Here is a 12,516-nt window from a genome sequence, read left to right on the forward strand (position 1 = left end):
ATGGCTATTGAAATTTCTCAATTTCAGAGAGAAATCCTCACTGCCTCATCCAATGTTTTAAAATCATGCTTTATTTTAAAAAACCTAGAGTTTCATATCCATCTTGGGTCTCCCAAACACATTGTTGCATTCTAAGCAATCCTTCTAAATCAGACTAAGGGAACTAATTATTTGCCTTTTTTTGTTGTAGATAAATTTCCACAAACCTTGATAGTCTTTGGATTTTAGATCATTCAAACTGAACTTTAAATTTTTGCATATTGAAAAAGGTTTCTGTATTCATGAGAAAAAAAAGTCACTGACATACTTGTACAACATTCTATAAAATAGATGTGATATGTGATATTTTTACTTGAATTTATTTAAAAATTGAACTTTACAATTCCCCTCCAATCTAGAAATTTGCTGCATTAGAACCAAACTCAGCAGCTCCACCTAAGCTATGGACAACTGCTGCCGATGGCATCATAAAATTCTCAGAAACTCATCTTTGTGAGCTTCTTAATCCTAAGAAACTCTAAGGGTCAACTCTAGGCTTAGAACCAATTTTCTTCCAAAACCGAGGTCTAACAGTTACTCTAATCTTCACATGCATAGATGCCTCCCAGAAAGTCCTATTTTCCTTCCCATACCTTGGGATTGAATTCTGTAACGAGAGTGCAAGAAATATAACCTGTTTCCTGAACTTTCTCTCTTGTGGAGCTCTCCGGAGGTAATTTTGGACTGCTGTAGAAAGACTGGTCTGTGATGCGGGGCAAGGGAGAGTATTAGCAGAATTTTCAGCAGAAAAATTCTTCAGTCAAGGGAGGTTTTTTAACTATAAGCATGTGTTATTAAAATTAGTATATTTTTCAGTTATTAGATACGTCAACACCATGTCATGTACAAGTTCTATGAAAAGAACAAAGATGGAATATTCTCTCTAGGCAATATGTCTTTGGTCTTGCCATTTTCCTAACTGAACTTGGCAAGTCACTTGGTTTCTCTGAGCCTCAATTTCTTCATTTATAAAATAGAATAATACCTACTCAACAGGGTTGTTACAAGGATGAAATGTAATAATGAAAAAATTACTTTGCAAAAAATAAAGTTCTAAAAAAGAGTTTGGTATTATTTTGATATGTCGATCAATGAGAACCCACTAAACATAAAGAAAAGAAGAAGATTTAGAATTTCCTTAGTCTCTTCCAACCCCTTGCTTTTTAAAATATTTGGGAGATAGACTAACATTTAGATATTCAACCTGCGCATGAAATGCTTTAATCACCAAGAAATGACAATGCTTTTTCCCCCAGCCCTGTCTTTTCCACAGTATTGTGGTCAAAGAGGGGTCAATCCCTGGAAGAGTTACTATCACAAATTATTATTTTTCAGTGTGTACATAAAAAATATTAACAATCTAAACTTTATTTTTTTCACTAGAAATCCAGGCAGCAGTGCCTTACAGGAGGATGTGTGAATGGAGATATGAACCTTGTGCCACTCCCTGTTTTAAAAAGTGTAGTGACCCTGAAGCAGAAGCATGTAAATTTCTTCCACCGTAAGTCATGTTTAACCATTAAATAAGCAAGTTCCAGCATTAGCGGATTCTGATTGCAATGTCTTTTTACATTAGAAAAAGAGTTCTTAAGAATAATTTGTACATGCTATAAACTCATTTGTGAATTTTATTTTATTCAAGCAGGAATTCTTCTAGCTGCTAAGGGTACAGTACTGAGCAAAACAGATGAAGCATCTGCCCTTATGCAGCTAAATTTTGTTGGGGTGAGGCAAAGAATAAACAAATAAAAATGTAAACGTATAATGGAATATGTTGTCAGATGGTGATATGCATTGTAGAGAAAAATAAAGGAATGTAAGGGAGACAGGGAACATATGGCATGTGTGTGTATTTGCCACATAGGATGGTCAGGGAGGAACATGCTGACTTGGTGGCATCTGCTCGGAGATGAAAGAAATGCAGGGACTGGCCATGTGGATATCTGGGGAAGGAGCTTTTCAATCTGAGAACAGTGCAAAGGTCCTAGAGTAGGAATACGTTTGAGGATTAACAAGGAACCTAGCTAATTGGAGCAAGGTGAACACAACTGAGAGAGGTAGGAGATAAGACTAGAGAATCATAGTGGTGGGCACATAATATAGGGCCTTGGAGACTGTAGGAGAATTTGTCTTTTTCTCTGAGTAATGCCTTGGTTTAATTTGGACAGAGGAGTGTCATGATCTGATTTATGTTTTTAAAAATTTATTTTGGCTGTTGTATTGAGAAAGGATGTTGGGGGATGGTGGTCAGTAATACAAACAAGACATGAAGGGGGCTGATTAAGTTGATAGTTCTAGAGATTATGAGAAGATTCTGAATGTATTTTAAATTTAAGGTCATATAGTAAGCTGATGGATTTAATATCAATTATGAGACAAATAGAAGTTAAGAACTCAAGTTTAGTCTCAGCAATTTTTAGGTGGAACCATCTGAAATTGCCATTTTCATAATCAAAATTGGTGAAATATTAGCAAATTCAAATGATTCAAATTAATGGAAAGACTGAGTTGCCATTTACTGAGGTGAGGAAATGCTGGGAAGAACAGCATGGAAGAGAAATCAGGAATTTGGTTTTGAGGGCTTTAAGTTTGACACTGAAAATTCTTTATTGTATTTGGCAATCTGGAGAATAGGAAGAGGCAAAATGGAGACAAGTGTAAACATTTTTGTTTATAAAGAGTTTTTCTGTAAAGAACAAAGAAATGGAACAATAGTAAGAGGGAACATTTTCAAAAGAATCATTTTACTTTATACATTTATGAACTTCTATTCTATGACAAACATCAGCACTACAACAGATCCCGGGCATGTGAATGAATGAGATATAGTCCCTCTTTCAAGAAGCTCCGAATCTTTTGGAAGGAGACAGAAGCAAAAGCTGATAATGACAATACAGTGGAAAGAGGGCTGGAAGAATGACAACTAGGACATTTAAGTCTTTACAGCATAAGGCACACTGCTAAATGCTGTTAAATGGGTAATCTCATTGTTTGCATTTTCCTAGGAGAAAATCAACTGAGACACAAAGAAGTTAAACAATTTGTCACGAGTCTCACTGTAGTCAGGAGAGCCAGGGTTTGAACCACTGCACCCTATTGTGTATCAAGTGTTATGGGAACAGAGAGAAGGAAATGATATTTCTATTTATTTTCTTAAATAGAAAAACAACCTCTTTTTTTTCTGAAAAAGAGTTTTCTTCATTCACTTGGACACAATCACAAACCTATTTTCTACCTCTCTTCGTAGCCATCTATCTAGAGGTGAGAAAGCAACAGGGGCCCCACAATGAGCTGGGTGCTAGGGAAGGAGGGAAAGAAGAATAGAAGGAGAGAAGAAAGGAAGAAAGGAAGGAGGGAGGGAGGAAAGTAGAGAGGGAGAGAAGGATGGAAGGAGGATAGGACATTGCTGTCCTTGGCATTCGGGAGGAAATGGAGCTATTTGAGGAGACATTTGGCTAGTGTGTTTCTTCTTGCACCATAACCAGTCTCTAAGGTGTTTGACCCCAAATCCTCAATGCTTGCACTGTTTGGTCTGCAGCTATCTTGAAGTGTCTCTTTTGGTGTGGTTAGAATGCAGAGAAGAGACTCAGGAGGAAACTTCACCCCTGCCGAGTTGTTTCTCATCTCTGTCTTCATCTTTATCTCTACCTCTTCCCTCCCCACACTGAGCCGCCTGATTACTGCTCCTCCCTGTACTTGCAGCCCTGAAGGGAGAGGCAAGTAGTGAGCTGGGGCTCTAGTATATCCCTGCACCCCTCCTTCGATTCCTCAATAGAACCACCGTACTTGTTCTTGATAATTGCAGTTTCTGGCACATAACAAGTGTTAAAAATAAAAATATCTAGTGGAAATGAGAACTTTTATGAGAAAAGATGCCAACTAGCATACCATAGAGCCTATATGTAAAAACATTTATTTCTATTATGTAATATACCTATTAAAAGAAACTTTCTTCATCTGAGACATTCTATTTATCAGTCAGAAATTGAGTAGATTGTCAGTTGTATAATAAAATAGATGGGAACCTGCTATGAAGACATTTTAAAGGAGTAAGTTACTGGTTTTTGGAAAATATTTTAAGAGGATGGCTGTGGTTTTGTATAAAACAATTGCAAAATAATTGAGTTGCATAAAAAAATAATGTTTATTTAATTTAATAATAACCAACTGACCCAGTCTTTTCAGCTTATCTAATATCTTTAATTTTTCTTTTTAGCTTGACAAAGTTTAGAGTTGAATAGGAATATCATATACTGGCTAAAATTTTATTATTCACGTTCATTTTATGAAATAAACAATGGGTCATATGAGCTAAACTGTTTGTTTTTAAAAATCATTTGTGAAGGAGGTATCCAAGAGATGGCTGAATGTGTTTTATGTTAAAAGACAAATTACCCTTTTTTTTTGGTTTTTAGTATCTGGATTTTCTTCCATGAACAAGTGCCCCCTAGTGACAACATTTACCCCTAGTCTCAAATTCATTCATTTCCATTCTGAATTTGAAAGAGGCCTTGAGTATTTTTGGTTCAAGTTCTTTGCTTTACAGATGAGGCAATTGGAAATATTTGGAAATATTTAAAAAAAAAAAACAATCTTCTAGTGTATTCGGGAGGCAGATATGCCATCCTTTTGATAACAATATTTGCATTAATTCTCTCTAGCATATATGAATCTAATTGATTATACACAAAGGATTACATTTCATGTGAATCAGAATAAATTGGACTCTGAACCCCAATAGAATGAGAAGGAAAATGTAATCTCAGTCATTATCTTGGCCATATTCCCTTAGAGGAAAATTCCAGGTGGTCCCTCCTGTCTTTGGCCCACCATGCCCAAGCCCATCTTAGTTTGCTTCTGTGCCATGCACAAAAACTCAGCGTCCTTACAAAGACCAGATACCCTGGGGCTTGAAATTTTGTCTCTTTAGGCTGGTATATATGACCAACTTCTCCCAGGGCATCCTGCTCCAAATTTGGGCACAGGGCTTGATGCTCTTGAAAAACACAGTCTCTGCCCCTCTCTCTCTTTTGATTCAAAAAACTGCAACCATGTCCTACTCCATCCCTTCCACTCAGAGATTCTTAATATCTTTTCAGTGACTTTAGGTCTTAATAATAGGAATGGCAAGCCACTGATTTCTACTTTTGTTCTGCCAACATCCTTAAGGCATATTCAGAGTATATCTATCTCCTTGGATGTGACGGGGATGTGGGCTATAGGAGTCGAAAGTAATAGTAGAATGAATATAGACCAAAATCATAATAAATGATTCTTCGGCATTTCTACTGATTTATAGAACATGGCCTTAATGTGTTCCAAACCTGAGTGTACATTTTGAGTGTTCTGTGTTCCAATTCTGACTTATTCATGATTGATAACCCTTTGTGATCCACAAGCTTGTGATTTCACGAAATGCGGTACGACAGAGTGGTAGCAAACAGAGCACTCCTTAGTACTTGACAAGGAGAATAGAAGAATTTTATGAAAAATGTAAGTTGATTGCATATATTAAATGCAGTATTTTTAAAAATATTTTAAAATTTTATTTTGATTTTTTTTTCATGTAAAGGGTTGAAGGATGCTTGCCTTACTGCCCTAAAAATATGATCCTTGATGAAGTCACCCTCAAATGTGTTTATCCAGAAGATTGTAAGTGTGAAAAATTTATTCTGAAAAATGAAACACTTGAATATTTTTTTCTCTATAATGGCAAGTCATTGTAAACACAAGTTTTAGACAGATAATACACTTTCATAAGATTCTTGTTCAATATCTCTTCCATTATTTGTCTTATTTCTAATTACTTTTTAAAGCATGTAAATCTTCCATCTAACATTCTTTCTGCATTCTGTCTTCCAAAACATTTTCCTTGAAGCTAAAGATCTCTATATGAATTGCGTGGGTTTCACTTTAAGTAAAACAGACTAAGGAAGAGTATCTTTGTTTCTTTGTAGGCATACCTCTGATTCCCACAGAACCTGCATTAATGACACCAGGTAAGCCATCTCTACCCATATTTATAGGTATTGTTACAATATTAGGCACTAAAATTGGCATTATGTAATTTAAGTCTTGGCACACTTATAACAGCTGCTGGTATTAGTACTACTCTATTGACTGGAAAATTTAGCTGTCACTTTTATTTTGTTAACTTGCTTGTTGCTGGGTCAGTATGCCACAATTTCTAAATGTCTTCTGTACTCGGATCACCTCTTTTTCTTTTTCTGTTAGTATAAATAACAAGGATTTCCCTCACACTTTTGCTGAGAATTTAGGTTTTACTAAATCTTGCTTAAATTTTCACAGTGATTAAGTTGGTTCTAAAGAAATGATGAGAAAGAAGTTATCTTTTAAGCACTTCTATTCCTGTTCCTGTGTTCTTTCCCAGCTCCTGGAGAGGAATTCTGGGCTCACACTCTTGCTTCTCTCCCTCACTATGAAACTCGCCTCAGGAAAAGATTTTATGCATTTACTCACAGTGAGGCTTGACAAACTTAATGTATTATTTAACCCGGGATTATAATTTAGAAAAGCTCGGATATTTATTTTTTAATTTATTTGAGCAGCTTAATTGAGTGCCTACTCTGCCATGTGCTGTCCTGGCACTGCGGGGAGGAAGGGAGAAAGGTGATCAAGGTGTAGCTATTAGTTCATAAGTTATTATGATAGTACAATAGGGATAAGTACAGCCATAAATATGAGGGCTCTTATGCTTATTTTGGAGATATGGTCTTAGAAGTGTAACAAAACGTGAGAGTTGGATAGGCTAGTGGAAGGAGGAAGGGTGTTCTAGCTAGAAAAGGAAGCGTGTTCAGAGGCCTGGAACTGAGAAAGAGCATGTCACACAGAGGGATCTGCTACCCTAAAAATAAAAGAGCTTCAAAGTGAGAGGCAGCAAGCATTTATTGAAATCAGTTAAGAATAGCTATTCTGGAGACACTGTTTCAGGCAGAAGCCAAATAGTGTTCCGATTTGAAGACAAAGGCAGTGAGTATTTATGAGAAAGATAAAGGGAACAATTACATCAGTAAAAGAAAGGCATTTCTATTGGTGCAGATGACATAACATAGTGATGCGAATTCTAAATAATGTTTTTAATTTTCAGTCCAGTAATGATCAGTTTAGTAGTTATAATAATTGTTTTCTTGTTATCTTTGCAAATGGTATTTTGGAACATGATGTTGCCCTAGGCCCAGTCCAAAGCTTATTTTTGCCCAGTTTTAGCATTCCAAAGATTTGAGGCAAAAGACATGCAAAACAATTCCTATTGCAGTTCCAGATCCATTTTAAAGTGGCTCCATTTACATTATTGATTACAGACTTCAAGCAGGTCAGTGTATCTTGAGCATGTAGTGTGAGGGAAATTATGCCAAGAGATGGGATGGAAAAGATCATCGGGGCCAGGTCACAATGAGTCCATGGGAAGAAACTTAGATTTTTTTTCCTGAAGGCAATGGCGAATCATTGAGGGATTTTAATGAGTCCTGTGACATATTCAGAATAATAACCACACTACAACCATCACTATTATCACTATTCTAATTAGCTACCATTTAGTGAGTACTTATTATGTGCCAGGAATTGGATTAAGCACTTTGCACATATATTTAATCTTTAGAAGAACTCTATGGTCAAAAGCCAAGGGTCTGGAATCAAAATTCCCAAGTTTGAATTCTACCTCTAACATCAGCTTACGTTTCTATCCCTTAGTTTCTCTCTCTCTAAAATGATAAGAGTACTGTGATGTACTCTACAGGGTTCTTGTGGAGTAAATGAAATAATCTATGTAAAATTTCTTAGCACAGTTTCTACCACATATGAATTCCACACATGATGGATACCATGACACTAACAAAGACAACATCTTCATTTCTAACAGGTCCAGAAATGATTACTCCATCAGACTTCACTGTGTTTGACATGCTAACACCCACGACAGGTTTGGACTGTGAGGTATGATTGGGTAACATTTTTAGCTATATTGTCCTTTCCTTACAGCATCTGTTCAAGTGTCTGTATTAGTATCCAAAGTCTGTTATACTTCTTTCGGTGTGATCTCTAGTGTTTCTTTGCTAAAAGATAGCAAGAAATATGTATTACGTTTTAACAGTTGTATTTTTTAAACTTAATCAGATGTTTCTTGTTAGTTAGATTCTGGTCTCATAAAAAAAAAAACAAAATTCAAATGAGGCCTTAAGTGTTATTTTTTAATAAAGAATTATCTAGTGTGGGCTTCTTTGTAAGTCAGGCATTCGGAAATATTTATTAAGTGGCTACTACATGCCAGGCACTGTGCAAGATGACAAAAGTACAACAGTAGGCAAAGAAAGATAAAGTCATTGAACCCCAGAGCTGGTAATTGTCTTGGCTGAGACTTGAGCAGTTATACTCTTACTCCAAATGTGCCCCTTATTCTGATAAAATAATTATTTATTTAACCAATTATTTATTTAGCACTATTTCTGGCCAGGTACCATCCAGGTGTCATGGATAAAACAATGTAAAAGCAGATGAAAATTTCTGTGCTTATGGAGTTTACACTCTGTTGGAGCTTCTGAGACAATCGATAAGCAAAATAAATCATTAAGTTATATGTAATGTTAGAAGGTGTTGCTCAGGATAAAAATAAAACTGTTTTCAGTGAGATGGTCAGAAATCCTCACCGATAAGGTATCTTAGAAATAAAAGAATGGAAGAAGTTGAGAGTGAGACATACAGAGAACCAGAATACCAGTGTTCCAGGCAGAAGGACATACATGTGCAAAGCCCCTGAGATGAGAATGTACCCAAAATATTAAAAGAAAAAAAAGAATAACAAGGAGACCATTAAGTAAGGAAGGAATAAAATAGTAGGAAGCAAATTAGATTATGTAAGGCCTTATAGATAATTATAAAGACTGTGGCTTTTTTTTCTAAATGATGGGATCTGGCAAGGGAGATTTTTGAGAAGAGGAATTACATGATATAATTTGTTTCAAGATTATTTTAGCTACTGTGTTGAGAGAAGGATGAAAGGAGGCAATAGAACAAGTTAGAAGGCTGTTGCAGAAATTTAGGCAAGAGATAATGGTGGCCTGGACGAGGTAATAGCAGTAGAGATGATAAGAAATGCCTGCATTATGTATATATTTTGAAGATAGAGGCAACAGAATTTGCTAAAGGAGTAGATGTGAGTAAAAGAGAGGCATCAAGGATTCTGAGATTTTTACCTTGAGCAACTGATGGATAAAGTTGGCATTAATCAAGAGGAAATTGTGGGAAGCAAAAGTCTGGGGTGGGTATAACCAAGAATTCAGTTTTGCCATGTAAAGATTGAGATTCTTGTTAGACATCAAAAAGTTGTGGATGTATAGATCTGGTGAACATAAAGAGAGTTTACCTGAGAGGGTTGTTGTTGTGGGATGAAATGGGTTAATTAGAACAATGGGATATATAATAAATGGTATAAATGTTTATCATCACACTAATTATTACCATAATTTAAATAGAAAGTGATTCATAAACTTTAGAGAATCTACCACTTATTTCACCCTTATTTGTTTGTCTAGAGGTCTGTCTGTAAACTATATGTAAAAATTAATGTATTATGATTCTCTCCAACAGTCAAATTGATCTGACATATGAACTTTTAATAAAATATTAGGATGGTATTAAGTTGTAATTTTTTAAAACTGACTTTAACAGAAGTTATAATCATATATTAGCTTTACACAGGATAATATGACAGGTTGATTGGCATTGTATAAGTCTGCTTGCAGAACACTAACCTAGACAATTTAGGACAAGACTTTAATTTGCTCAGACATCTGAGTATATGGACAATTCTGAAATCTAAATGAAGTCCATACTGAGTGTTTTAGAAACATTATATCAACAAAAAATTGTAGTGAAATTTTAATTGTTTATCTTTCAAAAGCTTTCATATTTAGGAAATATACACTATAGGCAATGTGAATAGGAAATTCGAAAAATATATCCATGCAATGGAATATTGCTTAGCAATAAAAAAAGAATGAAATCTCACCATTTGCAAGAACATGGATAGACCTAGAGGATGTTATTCTACAAGCGAAATAAGTCATACAGAGAAAGACAAATGCCATATGATTTTACTTATGTGTGGAATCTAAAAAGGAACAAATAAATAAATAAACAAAACAAAACAGAAATAGACCCATAGATACAGAAAACAGGCTGATGGTAGCCTAAGAGGAGGCAGTTGGGGATGGGTGGAAAAATGAATTGAAAACATTAGTTGAAAATGGTAAAAAAGAAAAACAAACAAACAAAAAACCTCACCAGGTTTTTTTTATTTTTTATTTTTATTAACAGCCTCAACAATTTGATCCTGTTTATAATTGTAGCCAATACATATGTCTTAATATGGAATGGAAGTTGTACAACTGGTCTCTGAATTGCCCAAAGGACTTGGAAATGCCTGACTGTGGTTTCCGAGGAAGGCCTGTTCAAGTGAACAGAGATATCTGCTGCCCTGAGTGGGAATGTCCTTGTAGGTTTGCCTTTATTACTTGGCAATCAATTTTTAATCAGGGGGAAATTGTTATTTTTTTTTGAACCAATCATCTCATCAAACCAAATTTATTGTTGAGCTGTCTTCATTCGATTTATGATTTTGGTTCCTGGTATGTAACTTTTAGAGTTGCCTCTTGTCAAACATAATATTAATTTAAGAGATTTTTATTAAAGGAGTAATTATTACTACAAATACAAATAATTAGTTCATAGACTAACTCCACTCTCCAACTGCAACATTTTTTTAGGTCGATGTTCCATGTTGTCAGAACTGAGCATTATTACATTCGATGGAAACAATGCAGCACTATATAGTATGGCTTCTTATATTTTAGTAAGAATTCCTGGGGAAATTATAGTTGCTCATATTGAAAAATGTTCCATGAATCAGGTAGGTCATAATGCATTCTTTTGTTATTTCTTCCTAAATCTATAGCTGAATGAAGTACACTACAACTTTAGGTATTCTCAGAGTAAGAAAGGATTCAAAAACTCATTGAGATTTATCTTCTGGTACTAAAACAAAAAAATGTTTCATGTGAATATATTTAGAGGCATGTGACATTAATCTAAATAATGTTTTTAAAAGTTAAGTAGTACTTTTCTTTTAAAGTGACTTTTCTTTATACTTTTTTTTCAGAATGGAAACTCATTTAAAAAGCTAGTGAGTATTTGCAAAGTACTTAGTAACTTCCTTGTTTATTGCTAAAATTATGTTAAACTCCATAAAGTTTTATTTTTTCTTTTCAAATCAAGGCTTCCTCTGAAAGAATCTCTGGACTTTGTTTTAAGAAGTTAAATTTGACAACATCTATACATAAAATACTTGTCAATCGGGTAGCAAGAAAGGTAAACATACAATGTTAAAAAATATACTATTAGATGAAATTGGGAAATTAAACACAGTTCCAAAAAGAGGGGAAATTAAACATATCAGTGGAGTTGCATTGCTATTACGTCTAACCATTCTTTTTATGGACAATCTAAAAATGTTTCTTAATATTATATTTCTCTTATAATGTGTCGGCTGTTGCAAATATTTCTTCCCTTGTGAGGTTATCTGAAACAGCTATGTTAAATATGCTAAAGGCTTCTTGGATAAGGTGAATAGCCAAGCTTCTTAGTGTCAGAGTTAATGTTAGTGTTTCAAAGTAGACAAAATGAAAATGATGTGAAAAAGAGGGATCATAAAACTGAAAAGAGTAGTTGCCACAGATACCAAATGAAGATCACCAAAAGAAGAACAGATGAAAGTAGTTTTGCAATTTTGATGCCATTAATTTTTTTCAATGAATAAATGATAACTAAAATAAGAATAAATGAAGAAATATTTAACTTTATTAAAATAAACAGAAGAATAGCAATGCATTATAAAAAAGTTAGAAGGGAACAATTTAATTTTACAGGAAAAACCTTTATCTAAAGGACTATAGAAGTGAGTTATAAGCTGAATGGTTCACTCAGATCGAAATGGTTCTCTCAAAAATATAAGAAAATAATCTGTACACATTTTGCTCGAAATGGCTGAGATGTTATATGCTTTCTGGAAATAATTTCATTAGCGCAGGTCCATAGATTCCAGGCTAGAAACAATATTAAAATAGGCCTAAAATATACTAAAGTGTAAGAAAATTTAATTTTAAGTAAAACAAAATAATGAAAGAGGTACTTTTTTGCATGTAACATTTGTATATACCATCGATTCTGATGAGGTTGATGTAGCAACAGGAAGAGTGTGGGAAATAAACTGCATTTGGGCAAAAGAGTTTATTTTTGACATCAGCTGGACTTGTCACTGATCATGTATTCAGTTAAAAACTAACCAATGTCATTTAATTTAAAAAAAGAAAAAAACTAATTAATTTAAAAAATCATTTAGTGAGAGTTTACATAATAAAATGACACAGATCCTGATCTCAAGTAACTTGTAGTTCTGTGGGG

General features: G+C 34.5%; 1 protein-coding gene across 7 annotated transcripts in view; it reads left to right on the forward strand.

Annotated features, from left to right (window-relative positions):
- Positions 1-12,516, forward strand: part of OTOGL (otogelin like) — a 128,327-nt gene that overhangs the window by 83,802 nt on the left and 32,009 nt on the right. For all 7 annotated transcript variants that reach the window (XM_025041052.1, XM_025041046.1, XM_025041048.1 and 4 more), the window contains 8 exons: positions 1,423-1,540; positions 5,612-5,691; positions 5,997-6,038; positions 7,922-7,995; positions 10,375-10,552; positions 10,824-10,966; positions 11,216-11,239; positions 11,332-11,424. In XM_025041052.1, coding sequence (XP_024896820.1) covers positions 1,423-1,540; positions 5,612-5,691; positions 5,997-6,038; positions 7,922-7,995; positions 10,375-10,552; positions 10,824-10,966; positions 11,216-11,239; positions 11,332-11,424 — 752 coding nt within the window. The remainder of the gene's footprint in view (positions 1-1,422; positions 1,541-5,611; positions 5,692-5,996; positions 6,039-7,921; positions 7,996-10,374; positions 10,553-10,823; positions 10,967-11,215; positions 11,240-11,331; positions 11,425-12,516) is intronic.

The sequence above is a fragment of the Pteropus alecto genome, unplaced genomic scaffold, assembly GCF_000325575.1.
Source record: "Pteropus alecto unplaced genomic scaffold, ASM32557v1 scaffold76, whole genome shotgun sequence".
Lineage (NCBI taxonomy): Eukaryota > Metazoa > Chordata > Mammalia > Chiroptera > Pteropodidae > Pteropus > Pteropus alecto.